The sequence below is a fragment of the Elephantulus edwardii genome, unplaced genomic scaffold (genome assembly GCF_000299155.1).
Source record: "Elephantulus edwardii isolate Elephantulus edwardi_28Jun2011 unplaced genomic scaffold, EleEdw1.0 scaffold00379, whole genome shotgun sequence".
Lineage (NCBI taxonomy): Eukaryota > Metazoa > Chordata > Mammalia > Macroscelidea > Macroscelididae > Elephantulus > Elephantulus edwardii.
Window position 1 is genome coordinate 86,010 of NW_006400129.1, and position 19,527 is coordinate 105,536.

The following is a 19,527-nucleotide window of genomic DNA, read 5'->3' on the forward strand; positions in this document are numbered from 1 at the left end:
GGATTGATTCAGTGACTGGGATAATCGGGATGGGAGTGTCAGAGACAGTGCGACTGGCACAGGACAGAGCAGAGTATAGGGCTGTTGTACATAGGTTCGCTATGAGTGGCAAGCGACTGGACGGCACATAACAATAACAACAACTGTGTCATTCCAACTCCTCCAGAATCTTACTTTTTCTTATTTTTATACTGGTTTACTTACAAAGTTTATAATGATTGTATACACTGTTTTTCACAGCAGAATTTTCCCCTTTCATTTACCCACCATCCATCAAATTGTGTGACCCTATAATTAAGCACCCTGCTCCTCTCCTTGGATACTCGTATTCGTTCTACAATTATTATTTCTTTTTACTGTTCATGCTATTTTTTTAAATTTTATTTTATAATGATTTATTTACAAAGTTTTAATACATTGTTTTTCACACAAGTACTTTCCCATTACAAGGATTATTTTATACAGTATTTATGAGACCAAGTTGGTTCACTTACCAAAATGCTCTTGAGTCCCTCCCATATTAAGTAGTAATTTACAAAATCATTGCTCCTGCGTGTGGCATAGTATTCCATTGTGTGAATGTGCCATAATTTCTCAATCCATTCCATTGTCGTTGGACATAAGGGATGTTTCCATTTTCTTGCTATGGTGAGTAACACTGTTATAAACATTGGTGTGCAAGTTTCTGTTTGTGCCTCAGTTTTCATTTTCTCAAAGTATACTCCAAACAGTGAAATAGCTGGGTCATATGGAGCTTCTGTGTTCAGCTTTTTTAGGAAAAACCAAACTATACCTTCCAGAGTTGGTTCTACCATTTTACAATCCCACCAACAATGTGTAAGAGTTCCTACCTCGCCCCATATCCTTTCCAACGTTTATTACTTGCTGCCCTGATAAACTTTGCCACTGTTACTGGGGTAGTTTTGATTTGCATCTCTCTAATTGCCAGTGATTTAGAACATTTCGTCATGTGTCTGTTGGCCATATGAATGTCCTCCCCTGTGAAAAATCTTCCCATGTCTTTTGCCCATTTTGTAATTGGAATATCAGTCTTTTTCTTGTGAAGGCCCTGTAGAATTCTGTAAACTTTTGTGATGAGACCCTTGTCTAATATGGTATTGCCAAATGTTTGTTCCCAGTTAGTAGGTTTTCTTTTCACCCCGTTGGAAAAAGTTTTTGATGATCACAGAGATTTTATCTTTAGAAGGTCCCATTCATCAATTTTATTCTATTCAGATTGTGCATTTCTTGCTTTATTTGGCAGTCCCTTTATACTGTAGATTAGGCCTTCTAAGCTTGGTCCAAGTTTGTCTCTTATGAACTTTATGGTTTTGGGCTTTATTCCCAGATCTCTGATCCACCTTGAGTTGGTTATTTTTGTATGGTGTGACATATGGATCCTGTTTCACCTTTCTGCAGACCAGTTTTGCCAGCACCATTTGTGGAAAAGGTTGTGATTTCCCATTTGATAGGTTTTATTTCCTTGTTGGATATATCAGTTGATACATGGGTCCATTTCTGGGTTCTCAGTTCTGTTTTATTGGTCTATGTGCCTGTCATTGTACTAGTACCATGTTGTTTCCGTTACTACTATTGTATAGTAGATTTTGAGTTGAGGGAGTGCTATGTCTCCCACTTCATTTTGTTTTTCAGAAGTGCTTTGTTTCTTCGTGCTCTTTCCTCTCCAAATAAACTTGACAATTGCCCTTTTGATCTTCTTGAAAAATGAATTTGGCATATTTATTGAGATTGCATTGAACACGTAGATTGATTTTGGTAGGATAGTCATTTTCCTATTATTGAGTCGTCCTATCTATGGGCAGGCAACATTTTACCATTTCTTTAGGTCTTTTATTGTGGCTTGCAAAAATTACCTGTAGTTTTCTTTATAGGTCTTTGTGGTTCTCTACTTAGGTTCACTCCTAAGTATCTCAATTTGTGATTTGCTATTGTAAATGATATTGCTTGCTTGGTTTCCTTCTCTGAGTTATCTTTGTTATTGTAGAGGAATCCCACTGATTATATATCTATATCTATATATCTATATATCTATATATCTATATCATCTATATCTATATAATCTATATATATATATATAATCTATATATATATATATCTATATCTCTCTCTATCTCTATCTCTCTCTATCTCTATATCTATATCATCTATATAGCTATATCTATATCTATCTATATATATCTTGTATCCTGCCACTCTACTAAATTGATCTATTAACTCTTAACAGGTTTTTTTTTTTTTATTGAGTCCTTGGGTTGTTCTGTATACACTATCATATCATCTGCGTAGAGCGACAGTTAACTATCTCTGCCAAACTGCCTTTTATTTTCTTCTCTTGTCTTATTGTCTTAGAAAGCACTTCCAATATAATATTGAAAAGAAGTGATGACAGTGGACATCTTTATCTGATTCCTGTTCACAAAGAAAATGCTTTTTAGTCTTTGTCCATTGAGAATGATATTGACTCTTGGTTTTGCATATATACATTTGACTATGTTGAGGAAATTCCCTTCTATTCCAATTTTGCAGAGTGTCTTAATTGGGAAGGGGTGTTGGATTTTTTTCAAATGCCTTTTATGCATCAATTGCTAGGATAATATGATTCATGTTATTTTTTTGTTAATATGATGAATTATGTTGATTGTTTTTCTTACATTGAACCATCCTTGCATACCTCTTATGAATCCCACTTGGACATGATGAATTTTTTTTAATGTGCTTTTGGATTCTATTGGCTAGATTTCGTTAAGGATTTTTGTGCCTTTGTTCATAAGAAATATTGGTCTATAGTTTTCTTTTTTTGGTACAATCTTTACCCGGTTTTGGTATTAGGGTTATGCTTATTTCATAGAATGTCTCTGGGCGTGTTCCTTTTTTTATATTTTGAAATAACTTAAGTAGAAATGGTGACAAATATTTTCTGAATGTTTGGTAGAATTCAGTCGTGAAGCCATCTAGACCAGGACTTTTTTTGTGAGTAGTCTTAATATGACCTTTCAATTTCTTCTTTTGTGATGGGTCTGATCATGTGTTATATCTGACCATGTCAATCTGGGTAGGTCATGAATTTCAAAGAATTTGTCTATTTCCTCTAAGTTTTCAAATTTATCATAATATTAATTTCCTCTGGTTCTGTTGTGATATCACCTCTGTCATTCCTTAATTGAGTTATCTCTGCCTTCTCCTTTTTTTCTTTTGTTAAGTTTGCCAGTGATTTGTCAATTTTATTCACCTTTAAAAAAACCAGCTCCTGATCATATTGGTCAAAATTGTTTTTCTGTTTTCTATCCCATCGATTTCTGCTCTTATCCTTATATTGTTGTTCTTTCTCTATTTGATGAAGATGGTGAGTTAGATCATTTATTTTGCTTCTTTCTTTGTTTCTTATGTGTGTGCCTATTGCTATGAACTGCTCCCCCCCCCCCCCCCCCCCCCCCCCCCCCCGCCTGACAGCTATCTGCATCCCAGAGGTTTTGGTACATTGTATTTTTATTATCATTTGTTTCTAGGAACTTTTTCATTTCATGCTTTATTTCTACTATAACCCAATCTGTTCTAGCAAGGTGTTACTTATCGTCCACATTAGTAGCTTTATAAGCTTTATCCTCCTGTGATTAATTTATAGTTCTATGACTTTGTGGTCTGAGAGGATACTTTGTATTATTTCAATGATTTTTAATTTGTTGAGGCTTCCTTTGTGGCCTAATATGTGATCAGTTCTGAAGAATGTACCATGTGCACTTGAGAAAGAAGAAAGTGAATTGAGTTTTAATTGGGTGCAGTGTTCAGAATGCTTTCACAAGGTCGAGGTGGCTGACTGTAGTTAAGTCTTCTGTACCTTTGTTAAGTTTCTTTTGAGTTGACCTATCCTTTGGCGAGAGTAGTATGTTAAAATCTCCTACCACTATTGTAGTGCTGTCTGTTTTTTTCTTTAGTTCTCTTAACAGTTTTATGTATTTAGCAGGTCTATCATTTGGTGCATAGATGTTGACTAATGTTGTCTTCTTGATCTATTGTACCTTTAATAATATAGTTCCCTTCCTTATCTTTTATGGCGATTTTCATTTTGAAGTCTGTTTTATCAGAGATTAGTATTGCCACTCCTGTTTTTTTGTAGATGCCATTTTCTTGGTATATTTTTCTTTTCAGCCTTTAATTTTTGAGTCTATCTCTTCGTTTATTAGATGCATCTCTTGAAGGCAACATATTGATGGGCTTTGCTTTTTTATCCTTTCTGCTATTCTGTTTCTCTTGATTAGTGCATTAAGTCCATTCACATTATGATTTTTGACAGGCACAGTTTTTATCATTGCCATTTTGCAGTGTTTCTTTTTGTTGTTGTTTCTTGTTACTATGGTCCATCCGCTTTCCTTTGGTGTCTCTGTGTGAAGGACTTCTTATAGTTTTGCTCTTCTTTTCACAAATTCCTTAAGTTCTTTCTTTTCTGCAAAAGATATTATTTTGCCTTCATATATGATGGAAAGCTTTGCTGGATACAGGATCCTGGGTTGCCAGTTATTTTCTTTCAACTTTCTGTATATGCCATCCCATTGTCTTCTTGCTCACATTTTTTTCTACTAAAAAATAAGAACTTATTCTGCTTGCTTTTCCTTTATAGGTGACTATGTTTTTCATGCTGCTTTCAGTATTCTATCCTTATCTTTTATTTTGGAGAATTTGACTATGATATGTCTTGATATTTCCCTTTTTGGTTTTAGTTTATTTGGTGTTTGTTGAGCTTCCTGAATGTGACTGTCCTCATTCTTCATAATACCTGGGAAGTTTTTTTCTAGGACCTTTCCCACAATTTTCTCAGTGATTTCCCTATTCCTCTCATATTCTGGAATTTCAGTCATACACGTTATTCCTTTTGATATCATCTCACATGATTCTAATGTTTTCTTCATTTTCTTTATGTCATACTTCTGATTTTATTTCTAGTATGTTTCCATTGAGGTTCTTCTCTTCCAGCTCACTGCCTCTCTGCTCCATGTCTTCTGTTCTACTTTTTTGTCCTTCAAGCATGTTAGACACTTCTGTCATTTTTATCTTAATGTTCTGGATTGGATTTTCATGCTTTTTGTTATTTCTAGTGTTGGCAGTACCCTCTCTAGCTTGTGATGATTTTTTTAAAGTTCTTGTACCTCTTTGTCTATAGTTACAATTCTTCCATTTTTTATCTTTTTTTTAGTATTTTTGCAAATTTTTCCTCATCAATATATTTCTTATTGCTCCATTTCTCCGGAGCATTTGCTTTCTTGTTGGTTTCCATTGTTTATTCCATCATTTGTACCTTCTTCTGTAGCTGTTCCAATAACTCTTCATCAATATATTTTTTTCTGGTTCTCTACCTCTGTGTTATTCCTTTAATTTGTGGCTTCCTTTGTTTCTTCCATCATTTTTACTTTCATTCGTAGCTTTTCTAAGGTCTCCATATCACATATATCCTCTGCCTTCTTGACTCTGGGATATTCATGAGGTCTCTGATATTCTGTGCTTTTTTGGAGAAGGCTTAATTTGTTTTTTCACAGTGTTTGAAGCAGCCCATTGCTTTCTTGACATTATATGAAGTTTTTCTTGAGAGGTATTAGAACATTTCTATTGTGTCTGTGAAAGTTGTTGTTGGTTCTTGCCTTTATAATGTTGCTAATTGGTTGCCAAGTTAAAATGTGGTGAGCTCCTCACTCCACTATAAGTACTTTTGGAGAAAATTTGCCAGCATTAGTATGGATGGTGAAGAGATTGAGATAGTTAACAGTTTTAGTTTGGTTGGCTCCACAGTCAACACTCTTGGTAACAACAGCCAGGAAATCCGGAGATGAATTGCATTAGGAAAGTCAGCTGTGAGGGACCTCTCAAGAGTACTGAAGTGCAACGACGTCAGGCTGGAGACTAAGGTGTGCCTGATCTAGGCTATAGACTTTGTAATTACGTGCTATGCATCAGAGAGTTGGACAGTGAATAGGGATGATAAAGAATTGATGCCCTTGAGTTGTGGTACTGGAGAAGAGTGTTGAATATACCACGGACTGCTAGGAATACAAACAGGTTTGTCCTGGAGAGGGTGAAGCCAGAATGTTCCCTGGAGTCAAGGATTCTGAAGCTTCGTCAGACATACTTTAGGCATGTTGCAAGGAGGGACTGGTCCTTGGAGAGGGACATCATGTTTGGGAGAGTGGAGGGACGGGGCAGGAGAGGAAGACCCTCAATGAGATGGATCGATTCTGTGAGTGGAGTGATGGTAATGAATGTGTTTGAGACAGCGAGGTTGGCACAGGATAGAACGGAATTTAGGGTTCTTGTACATAGGGTCTCTATGAGTCGCAAACAACTCGATGGCACATAACAACAACAACAAACACAACCTCCTTGAGGTTTTCTATATTCTACACGCCAGCCTTGTAGGAATCTCGCCTCCAAGTGGTCCCCTGACACCAACTCTGTCAGCCTCTTTCATGTATGAAATGGCTGAGTGGTGTGAGACCAGGTGCTCTACTCAAGTGGTTTCTCATGCTCCTTTTCTACTGGAGCTTAATGTTTTTTCCTTTGTCTGTAGTGGCATGGGATTAAATATCAGGACTGCCAGCTCAAGCAGCTTGCATGCAGAGGGTTTCAAATCAGCGTTATCTTTTGCTGAGAACTACAAAAATTTTTCCTCTGCTTGAGGAAAAATATATTCATGTTTCTTGCAAGGACCTCCAGATGGGGAGGGACCTATATCCCCAAGGATGCCTCAGTCCCATCTCAGTGTCTTACTTTCTTACACTGTCCTTCCACCCTTGTAAGCATGCATGATACCCTTTTCCAAGGACTGGCCCCTCCTGGCAACATGCCTGAAGTATGCCAGATAGAGCTCAAAATCTTTGCCTCCAAGAAGCTACTTGGTTCTACCTTCCCCAGGACAGACCTATTTGTTCTCTTGGCAGGCCTTGGGATGTTCAGTACTCTTCTCTAGCACCAACTCAAACACATCTTTAGTCAATGTACAGTTCTCTTATGCATAGCAATTGGTTGTGAAAACAGTGACATGAGAGTTCTGGTGGCCTAGCAGGTAAAGAGTTTTGCTGCCTAGAAATACATATCCTATAGAGTAGCTGGTAAATTTAAACTGCATGTCTTTTGGTTGGCAGCACAACTCTTAACCCACTTTGCTACCGGAACTCCCTCCATTTATTTAGAATTTTTTTATTAGTATATTTCATTGATTCTATGATACTCTTCCCCCCTCCCCCAATTTTTACATCTCTGAATTCAAGCTACATTGACAATAAGCAGATAATTCAATGAAATCTAGTGGTTACAAACATATTAATCTTCTTTTTCTCATGTAAAAAAGCAATCAGATTTGTTTAACTTGAAACTTAGAACATTTGGTAACACTGTCTTCATTCTTTCATAGAACTTTTAGCATGGAATATGGATTTAACCGTTGCCATATTTGATAATATCACTGAGAAACTTCTTAAATGTGGATTCTTCCTCCTATTAAGAATAGTAAAAGAGGAGTCCAGGCTCTACCAAGCAAGCAAAGAAGAGATTTATTGGGGAAAGCATTTTTCAAGGGAATATCTGAAAGGCTTAAGTGAGGGTAACCCAGGATCCACCCAATAAGATAATTTTTTGGCTTATAAAGATTTGGGTGGGAAGGAGTTTCATGGTTATTCAAAAAAGAAGATGAATAATTCTTGGAAATAGCCCATCTGGGAGAGGTTATGATAATTAAATATATAAGCAGCTGGATTCTCCCAAATGGTCTCTGTTACAGAGACTTTTAGTGCAAGAGACATCACTTATGAAGGGATGGTGCACCTACAATGTGTAGTAAGATCCTCTAGTTCAGTCCCTCTATCTGGTAGGTCATTTTACTTCTTGCTTGAGAAGGCCAGCACTAGGTCATAACTAGTATTTTTTAATATGCTCTAGGACCTGAAGTGAACTAGTTTTGCCTCTGTGCAGGTTTTCAGGAAGTTAGTCTATAGAGAACAATTTTTTTAAGGGCATTATTGTTTATTTTCTTCAAATTAAAAAAAAAAAATTCTAATCATAAGACTAAAATCTCTACAGTTAGACGAAACTGCAGTTTCCAAAAATGGAGTCAACCTTTTGGGGCACCACAACGATAAAGAAATACTGCAAAATCAATGGCATCAAGACTTGACATCAGATCACAGAAAGTCTTATTTAAAGAAAGAGTGAATGTGTGTGTGAATTCTACCACCCATGTAAGGTAGGGAGGTATTTGGAAGGCACTGTATCAGGTGTATCCTTCAGCATAAAAGGTGGACCTCTGAGAGGCTGACTTCAGTCCTTGTCACTGGGCAGGAGGGGACCAAAAGAATGCCATCTTGCCAAATTTAAATTCATGACAGTTGTGACTACTGTAAACAGTGAGTCAATTCTATTGCAAAAGCAATTGTAGCACAAGCCCTTATATCCCTTCTAACACTAGACACTCTCCTATCTAAAATAGTAACATACTTTCTTCTTTTAGTTTTCCTATATTTCCCACATTTTCATGCCCTAATTTTCTACAGTCATTTCTACTTTTCATTAGAAATCTATTAACAAATAAATACACAACTCTCAACCTCTTATTTAAATACACCGAGAAGATCCAGTGGGACCATAAAACAAGGAAAGCTTTTCTTTGTTTCAAGGACATATTTTGACACCTTTTTTCTAGCCATCTAGATGTGAGGTTTTTTTGGTACACCAATGTGCATAGCAGTGTTATTCACCATCACAAGAACATGAAAATAGCCCAAATGTCCAACTACAGTTGAATGGATTGAGAAATTATGGTACATTCACATAGTTGAATATTATGCAGCACTAAGGGGTAATGATTTTGTAAATTACTACCTAACTTGGGAGGAATTTGAGAGCACTATACTGAGTGAACTAACTCAGTCCCATAAGGACAAATACTGTATAAAACTATTATTGTAGAATGAGTATGAGGATCCAAGGGGATGGTGGAAGCAGAAGTGTGAGATTGGGCATGGTGGTGTTAATCATAGGGTCACATAATTTGATAGGTGGGGGTGGAAATGGGAAAGATCTGATGTGAAAAACAATGTATTCAAACTTTGTAAATAAACCAGTATAATATGAAAAAAAAAACAATGTCTTATCACAAAGGAGGATTAGAAATTATGAGGTGTTAATTAGCAGCCTCCCTGAATTTACAGCCTTTTTAAAGGAGAATGATGGGCCTTTTCCTCTCAAAAATTTACAGCCTCAAAAACCTGATGAAGGATCACTATGAACTGGAATTGACTCAAAATCAATGAATAGGTTTAAATTAATTTTAGATGCCTATCTGGTTACTATTCAAGTAACTCTTGGTTTATTACTCATCTTCACATATACATAAATATATTCCAAATTGTATTAACTAATTTATCACATTTTACTACTGTTTCTCCTTTTCCACCATCAGGATCTCCTACTTTTGGATTAAATGTCTTCGTGCATCCATTCCATCATGAGTGAGATACAATAGAAATTGTTAAATTTTAAATATATGTTAAATTTTAAATATACTTATTTTATAATTGTAATCTATCTCAAACCAACAGACTGAATAACAGGGAGAAGTACTGTTTAAATTTCAATTTATATTTATACTTTTTTATATAGACATACTGTGATCTCAGCTGCGGTGTTGGTAGCTAAAGCTACCCCTTTGGTTTCCAGCTGCCTTAACTGCAGACATGTGGTTTTGCAAATCATTAACAACTGTAGGACTAGGATAAGAGAGCAAGTGCTTCTCACACTGAGCAGCAAAACTTGAGGGAGACTAGAGTGAGGCCCTGCTGAGAGCAAGACCCTGATGAAGGAGAGACTTTGATAAAGGTGAGACTGTGGTGATGGTGGTAGGAAGACTTTGGCACTTCTGCAGATAACAGTGCTTTGGCATACACTGTGGCAAGGTGTAACCAGAGGAGCCCTAAGATAAAGGCCACAGTTAGAGGTTTTTCTGTCTTTGCCAAATGATTAAAGTAGAAGCTACAACTGCTGTGAGGCAAACCTTGGTGGATGATTGAGGAAACCAGATGCTTCTTGAATTTGTGTTGCTAATCTAAAACCAGAACTTTTACTAATCAAGGAATTATACTTTACTGTTAGTCTGGCTTGGGACTGCTGAGCTAAATGTACACTTGTGTTGTGAGATAGTCTGTTCCTCCCACTACCCAACCTATTTCCCTAATAAACCACACTCTTGATACAACTGTCAGTAAAGTCTATGAGTCAACAGTGAATATCAAGCTTGGTGATTAGTTGAAATAGGTGCAGGAGCATGGGGAGTGATGTGTCTGACCTAGTAGCTGTTTGCTGCTATGTTTGCTGCTATGGATTTTACTTATTGGAACAGTTCCCCTTTACAAAGACTCAGACTCAGCCATCCTCACATTGCACCAGCTCCTTTCATGTCAGCAAACTTACAATTTTTAATATCTTAATATTTGTGAAAAAATTATGGAAAGAAATTAAATGTGAGAAGCCAAGCATCTAAATGTTTTTTCTTCTTTGTTGAAGGAGTCAAGATTACTCATATCAGAAATCATTTTATCATACTGGAAGGTAAAATTTCCAGATCCTCCTACAAGAAAAATTTACTTTCCTATTAATTATCAGCAACTATAATGATAATTTATTGAGATAAAATAGCCAAAATACTTAGCAACATTCAGCTTTACTTTCTAATGTATGAAAATGTAAGCCAAAATATACATTAGAGGAGGGTGATTTGGACTTATTAGAGGGCTACATTTAGCTTACTGTCTTATAAATTTGAAATAGCGTTTGCACTAGAGCAAATTGATTAAAGTTTCAGTTGGTTTGGAGTTAAGAGTGAAGAATGAGAGGAAGTCAAAACATGTATTGTGCTGATCTTATTGTTTCAGAAAGCAGAACATGGAGGTTTAAATTGGATCATTCCAGACCGATTTATTGCCTTCTGTGGACCTCATACAAGAACCAGACTTGAAAGTGGTATGTCAAAACATGAAAATGTGGTATGAGTTTGTTTTTGCTGTTAAAGTGTCCATCTCCTGCTTCAATTTGAAAGGAAAAAAGAATTCAATTAAATCCAAGTCTTTATTCTTTAAATTAATTGATCATTTGAGTATATCCCTTTTTTCCCTTTTTTAAAATTGTATTTTTATAGTGTGGTAAAATGAGTATTCTCAGGTTCAGATGGTAATGAAGGAAGACATTAAATCTGCACTGAAGACATTGGAAAAAATATTGCCCCAGGAATTGATGAGAGATGAACTAACATGTTTTAACAAACAGTTGAAATTCTGTACATGCTCACCAGTATGTGCCAAGAAATTTGGAAAACAACCACGTAGCCAACTGACTGAAAGAGATCCCTAACTCTGTTCCCCAAAAAGGTGATCCAACAGAATGTGGAAACAATATCACATGCAAGTAAAATCTTGCTGAAGAGTATCCAAAATCAGAAGGATGTCTGTCTGTGTTTTATTGACTATGCAAAGACATTTGTGTGGGTCATAACAAATTATGGCTCACACTAAGAATAATGGGAACCCTAGACCACTTAATTTTGCTTATATGAAACCTATACTTAGATCAAGAGACTGTTGTGCAAACAGAGCAAGGGAACATTGCATGGTTGAAAATTAGAAAGGTGAACGTCAAGGATTTAACCGTTTTCCATACGTATTAAGTCTGTATACTGAGCAAATCCTTTGAGAAGCTGGACTGTATGAAGAATGTTGTGTCAGAATCAGAGGAAGACTCTTAACAAGCAGCGTTATGGAGATGATAGAACCTTGCTTGCTGAAAGCAAAGAAGACTTGTAATACTTGCTACAAAAGGTCAAAGACTACAACCTTCAATATGGTTTACATTTCAATATCAAGAAATAAAATTCCTCACTACCAGACAAATAGACAACATCCTGATAGATGAAGGAAAGTCCAAGTTGTCAATGATTACATCTTATCTGGATGCACAATCAACACCCTTGATAACAACAGTTGAGAAATAAAAAGAAATGTGGCATTGGGAAAATCTGTTATCAAGGACCTTTCCAAGGTGTTCTGGAGCAAATGATGTTAGTTTAAAGACTGAGGTGAACCTGATGTAATCTATAGTCTTTTCAGTTACTTCCTGTGCTTCTGAAAGGTAGACAGGGATTAAGGATGACAGAGAATCAGTGTCTTTGACTTGTGGTATCCCATGTAATGTAATTTCAAAAACCAAATATAACTTGGATAAAGTGCATCTAAAGTGCTTCTTAGAGACAAGGATGGTGAAACTTTATTTCACATACTTTGAGGCCAGTCTTTGGAAAAGAACACTATACTTGGAAATGTTGAGGATCAGCAAAGGAGAGGAAGACCCTTTAAGATAAGAATTGGCATAGTGACGGTTGCAATGGGGTGGAGTACATCAGGGTTGATGAGGATGGTGCAGAATCGGACAAGGTACAAAACCTTTGTAGATTGTTGTTGTTGTTGGTAGGAGCTATCCAGTCAAGCACAAGTCATAATGACCCTGTGAAAAATAGATCTGAACCCTGTCCTATCCTGTGCCATGCTCACAATTTCTAACACTCTCAAAGTTGCCACTGTCACTATGCCAATCCACCTGGTTGAAGGTCTTTGTCTCTTTCATTCTTCCCAAGCATGATATCCCTCTCAAAGGAATAACATCACTTAGCAACATGCCTGAAGTATGAAAGATAAAGCTTCATCATCTTTGACTCTGAGGAGCACTGTGGTTGCACCTTCTCCAAGACATATCTGTTGTTGTTTTGGCAGTCCATGATATCGTCAGCACTATTCTCTAGTTCAAATGCATCAATTCCTCTTCTGTCATCCTTATACATTGTTCATCTCTCATATGCCTGATAAGTGACTGAAAAGACCATGGCCTGAATCAGGCACACCTTTGTCCTCAAACTAACATCATTACGCAATAACAGTGTGGTACATCGCCTAATCTGCTGACTGCTAGTACCAAGTGATTTTTGGATTCAAGTAAGATTAAATTTTTTACAGTCTTAGTCCTTTTTCCATCCATCATGATGTTGCCTGTTGGTCCAGTGGTGAAGATTTTTGGTTTTGCAAGCATGTTGAGATGCAATCCATATTGAAGGCTGCAGTGTTTAACCTTCTTTTCATAAATTAATTGTGAACTCCATGACACTTAACAGCATCAGTTCAAATGTTTCTACCCAATGACTGTTAAAACTTTTATCTATTATTTTCTTTCTTTATTTTAAAAGACCTACTGTATTTCTTTATGTAGGTTACCACCAACATTCTCCTGATACTTATATTCCATATTTTAAGAATCACAATGTTACTACTATTATTCGCCTGAATAAGAGGATGTATGATGCCAGACATTTTACAGATGCTGGTATCAATCACCATGACCTTTTCTTTGCTGATGGCAGCACCCCTACTGATGACATTGTCAAAGAATTTCTGAATATTTGTGAAAATGCTGAAGGGGCTATTGCAGTCCATTGTAAAGGTATGTGTTTAGAATTAATTCAAGAATAGTATCTGTGTATGTGTAAATATGTCAAACACCTACTCTTTATTAAATTTTATGTCAGGGTATATTTTAAAAGAATACTTTTAAAACTTTAATATCATAGGAAGGAATAGTAATTTGAATTGTATGGATAGGAAACTCTGAAAAGGCTTATTTCACTGAAATGTATTAATTTATTCATAAAATATCTTTTGGGCACCTAAAATATGGTAGGTTCTAGGGTACATCAGGGGTTTTAATTACACTTAGGAGTAGGGTATTACTAGCATCTAATAGGGAGAGCCCAAGAATGTTTATTCTACAAGGACCACTTGTAGATCTATCTTAAAATACAATGTTATGAGTGACAGAATAATATCCATACACATACAAGGAAGATGTGTTAATATCACTATCATTTAAATTTATGCACCAACAACCAGAGCCAAAGAGGAGGAAATAAATGACTTCTACTAACTGTTGCAATTAAAAATCAAATTGATTGAACATGGAACCAAGAAGAATTAGTAATAATAGGTAATGGAGTTGCAAAATTTGGGAACAAAAAAGAAGAATCAGTAGTCAGGAAATATGGACTTGGTGACAAAAATGAGGCTGGAGACAAATAATAGAATTTGGTACAATCTGTTGCAGACCAAGGGTAAAGTATTTTCATAATTATTAATAATGAGACAGACAGCCAGGAAAGAGATAGAACAGAGAGCATAAAACAGGGGGCCTGCAGTTCTTGACTGACGGGCCTCAAGCCACGCCTCTCTGTTTATTTATTGATAATTAGGTGAAGCAAATCATAAAAAGAATTCCTTGTAAATGAAGCTGAATTTTTCTCTGTTGTCAACCTAATGCTCTAGCTCAAGAAGTATTTCACATAGTAACACTCCCTCTGTAGGGGGCCCCTAGCTGTCTCTTGTCTGCAGGGAACAAACAGTTCATTTTCTGTGATCTATCACAAGAGAAATCCTAATTTATAAATTAGTAAATCCTTCAATTCCTGAACAAGGGTTTTCGTATAATATTTGGTATGAAGTTTGGCTTCCCATATTTCCCCCCTTTTGTTTTATCATAATTATGTTATCATCTAGATGAGCATCTTCTCTTCTTTGATTCATTCTTGCTTGTTTTTGTTCTCTCCATCCTTTATGCACAAACAAATAAAACAAATTAAATATAATAAACTCAAAGAAATACTTTTAAAAATCTCCATATGATCAGAAGGATTCAGTTTGAATATTCCTTGAGAGTCTCTTTTAATTAACCTATTGCCACAGTACTAGTCAAAACCAGTTCTAATCAATCTCCTTTGTCAACATGTCTTTTGCCGTTCCCTGTCACTCCTCCCTGATAGAAATTTCACCCTGATTCATTAGGAGAGGGGGCACCACATTCTTTTAGCTACTTCCTGCTGGTAAAGGGCACTGTAGGTCTCAGGGTGACGATCTTCTCTCACTACTCTACAGGGCCCTTTAGGCAATAGGAAACACGTAGACTATTGTGGAGACTGATTTTGGAATTTAGATGCACTGTTATCAGCTGTGCTTAGGGATACAGGTTCATGTCCTTGGAGGTGCATTATGGAACTGGTGCAGCCTACAAGACACAAATTTAACTAACAAGTTAAAAATACATGAGTCAAAAATTAAAAGCAATAATATTCCTGCTAGAGGTTCTAACAGTGGCACAATTCAAGTTCTTAAAATAAATCTTATTGGCTGGCACTTTGTCTATTATAGTATAAAGGTTAGGGACCACAAGATATAGAGACATAACTATGTCATTTATTAGAAACCACAAGATGTAGGGACATAATAATGTCATTTATTGTTCTTAAGTCCTGGACCAACTTCCATTTACCATTGGGTCTTACAGCTAGGAAGTCCACATGTATAAAAAAACTGCTTACTAGGTTTTCCATCAAATCCAACAACTAAGGAATAGCAGAAAGAGAGTGGACCTGAGAAGGCTTTTAGGACCAAATAATGGGCTCTTCTGTCCAGGCAAAAACTGATATACTTGCAGCAACATTAAAGCTCACCCCATGGCTCTTCTGGGAGGACCTGAATCGTTGAAGTGTCCTCCTTTGTTTCCAGCTGGGAGCCAGGGCCTTTCAGTCCTCTGTTGGCCCATGAGGACCTGATGTGGGCCACCCTTGGCCAAGTGTCCTTCAGATCCACACTTCAAGCAAGTGAGTGGGGAGTTTCCTCTCTACTCCCTTGCTAAGTTGTGGTTCTCATTTGTGACACTGTCTACTAAAGTAGCCCAGCTTTCCACAGTAGAAGCAATTCTGACCTCCTTTATTACCTTTGGGTGGCATTGTTTATGAGTAAGACTTCCTTTTCTTGACACAGGACCTAAACTGGCGGCAATAGCTGCCCCAATAATTTTGGCCATTCTCTGGTCTTTTCTCTTCCCTCTAGATCCTAGTTGTTAAAAGAGGGAAAATTTTAAACAAATATATAACAAATAATTTTGAACAGTATAATATTTTAAATTCAAGGCTAGTAATATTATCAAAATGATTGTATGAATAATTTCCAATCCAAAGAGATAAATGTTTCAATGCATTTCCTATTTTTCATAAATGTTTTTGGTAAGAGAAATACTGTGGATGTGGATGTGGATGTGGATACAGTTCTACTCTTCCTCCTCCATGCCACAATAGAGTGTTATTAGCATGAGCAGTTATAAATCTATTGCCTTCCTTACTCTAACATAAATTTTTGGTGTTCCTATGATGATAAGCAGAACCAACAAGCCTCCAATCAATGACACTTCCATAGGAAGTATTAATTAAAACTCATCTTTGCTCTTCTCAACATTGTTTCCAATATATCCATACTCTAAGAAAGATAAAGGAAGCAACTGACAGGGAGGAATATCAGGATAACTCAAAGTTGTTACTGGTATCTCTATGAAAACTATACACTTGGAACATCTACTAGAGAAATATATTACCCAAAACTTTATAAAGCCAATAAACTACTTTTAACAAGAGAATATTAGAAATATATGCCCAATAGCTGGTATTATCTGCCATTCTGCAGCTTTGCCCTCATCAAAGTGTGGCCTCTTTTGACTCATCTTGGGGTTTCACCTTTTAGGGGGGCACCCACAGCATTTCTGAGCCTGTAAAGATATAAGCAAATCCTTGCCCCCACTTAATAGCAAATCCCTTTTTCCATTCATTAGTTAGAGGTTCTTCATAATATATAGGCTGATTCAATTCTTTAGATGATTGTAATACCAAATGTCTTTCAGTTGGAGTTTCTCCTTTCTCATTAGCGTTTAAAAAATTTAAAGTAAATAAGGCTTTTTGTGAAATAGTTCACGGAGATGACATTCAACCTGTCACATCTCCCCCCTTGTTTTTTTCAACCTAGTTTGTAAAGTCAAATTAGCCCTTTCTATTATAGCTTGTCCTGCAATGACATAATAAAAGCATATAATTCAACCTGTTGAACAGAAGTCAAATTAGTTTTCACTACTTTATTATCTTTACCATTAGTATAACCTACATAACCCATCTTATCTGCTTGCAAAGGTGAAGTTTTTATTTTAACTGATAGTATCCAATTAGTCCCTTAACCTGATTTATGGTTATTACAAACAGTGCAAAGTTGCAAGGACTAGTGATTTAATATGACTTGCTCAATGTTGTTCTTGAACTAAGTGTTCTAAAACTTCTAATTTCTCTCTTGTTAGGGGCCACTGCTCCACCCAAATTGTTTTTTCCTGCTAGCCAAGCTAAGGGGAGAACATGAGGAACAGTGGCCCTCATTATAAATTTGGATATCTTAATCCTTTTCTTGAAAGATTAAATTTGGGTTTTTAAAAATTAACAATCCCTCATTTCTTTTTATTCAGCATCTTATTTTTTGATGGAGTTGAAATAGTGGGAATTTGTAATGTTACTCCCCACTTGTCAAATAAAGGTCTGCATTCATTAGTCCAATGATACCCTTTCCCACATTTTCTAAAAAGCCCTAAAGGCATGGATTTTTTTCTTTACATCTCTACTTGCCCTTCTTTCTTTCCGACAATCTCTTTTCAAATGTCCTAATTTTCCACAATTGTAGCATTTAGTTTGAGACAAATTTAAAGTTCCTCTTAAAGCAGCAGCTATTAGATTGGCTTGATAAGAACTAGTTCCAATGTCCATACAAGCATGTATATATATATTCATCTAGGGAAGCATTCTGAGTCTTCAATAGTCTAATAGCCTTTTGACATTTTGAATTAGCATTTACATATGCTAAAATTTTTAACAAAAGCTCATGAACCTTGGGTTGAGATACTGCTCTATCAATTGCATCCTTTAATCTAGATAGAAAATCATTATATTTTTCAGATTGTGTTGTTCTGATAAAAGATTGATCTCTCTTTCCTGAAATTTCTACTTTATCCCAGGCTTGAATACAGCAAAGCCTTACTTGTACAATCCCAGCATCATCATATTGTAACTGAGCTTGTAGTCCAAGCCATTGACCTCTCCCCAACAATTGATTAGCAGTAACATTAACAGGAGGATTTCTAGATAAATTAATCCTCTCTATATTTGTAGCTTCATCATTCCACCAAGTTCTAAACTGTAAATATGCTCCAGATTCCAAAACTGTCCTGACCATGGGCTCCCAATCATAAGGAATCAATCTAAATTCTGTAGTTAATCCTTGTAATATGCCTCTTACATAGGTAGAATGCATACCGTAAGAAACTATGGCTTGCTTTAATTCTTTAATTGTCTTATAAGATAATGACTGATGTTGATACACTTGATACCCTTGGGGATATTCTTGATCAGGAGGCATATCCTGAATTGTTACTGGAAATACAGAAGCTCCTTTCCCCCCAATTAGATAAATCATCTCGCTTTGCCTGTTACAAGTCCCTGGACATGGCTGTTAAATGTGTCTTACAAGTAGTTACTCCCAACAAAGCATGTTTCATAACATAGAATCTGGAACAGTTGCTGCGGATGGAACTGTATTTTTACTCTGGTAATATATCTCATTACAAGAACCCAATTTGTCTATTTTATTAGAAAGTTCCAAAACTTGTTTACTTAATTTCTTGTAAGGACTATCATCCTGAATTATATTGCTCAATTCCTCTGGAGTTGGAGGTTGAGGAAATTCATCCTCCTTTGTATCAGAGTGACTATCATTCTCCTCTGAAGAGGTTTTTACTTGTAACTTTTCAGACATACTTCTTCAGACCTTAATGGTTTTAAAGGTAATGAGATTAAATCACATAGTAACCAAAACGAAACAGGAATCACATATTCATTTTGATAAGCTCTTTCTAAAGGTGACAAATGCTGTTTCTGCCCTTCAGCTTTAACCCCTTTTAATATGATATTACCTAATTCAGATTTGTGCAAACATTCAGCCATCTTTCTTTGCATTTTTTTAAATTATGAGTACAATCCTGCACAGACTTTTTTACTATTCTTTTCAAAGCCCTTCCTGGCCAAAAATTAATAAGAGTCTCTTATCTTTTTTGATGTGCTTTTCGTAAGCTTACACAACATTTTGCCAAGTTTTTAAATTTAACTGTGCTTTATTTACCAGTTTAAACCAGCAGCACTGTTTCTGCACATACTGAAACAACTGCAAAAAATGACCTTTCTTTTACTTTTACCCCTGAGCTTTTAAGTAATTCTTTAATTAATGTAATGTACTGAGCTTCAGAGGATGGGCTATTCCCCATGACTTCTTTTTATCAATTCTACCCTGAATTTTTTCTAATTCTTCTCTTAATTTTGTCAAGGGATGAGAGAATCCTCATGAAACTTTTAAATTCTATCCTTGACCTCCAAGGATAGAGGATTTTCTCATGATCCTGTCTTTAATTTTCCCTTAAGTTTCACTTACCCTGAGCTAATTCCCTTTTGGTTCCTGGTGTCTGCTTGAAAAAGAGAGAAAGAGAGAGGGAGAGAAAGAGAGAAAGAGAGAAAGAGAGAAAGAAAGA

General features: G+C 36.1%; 1 protein-coding gene across 1 annotated transcript in view; it reads left to right on the forward strand.

Moving 5' to 3' along the window:
- Positions 1-19,527, forward strand: part of CDC14B (cell division cycle 14B) — a 106,431-nt gene that overhangs the window by 54,363 nt on the left and 32,541 nt on the right. The window contains exons 6-7 of the mRNA XM_006902196.1: positions 10,929-11,016; positions 13,306-13,536. Of these exons, the coding sequence (XP_006902258.1) occupies positions 10,929-11,016; positions 13,306-13,536 (319 nt within the window). The remainder of the gene's footprint in view (positions 1-10,928; positions 11,017-13,305; positions 13,537-19,527) is intronic.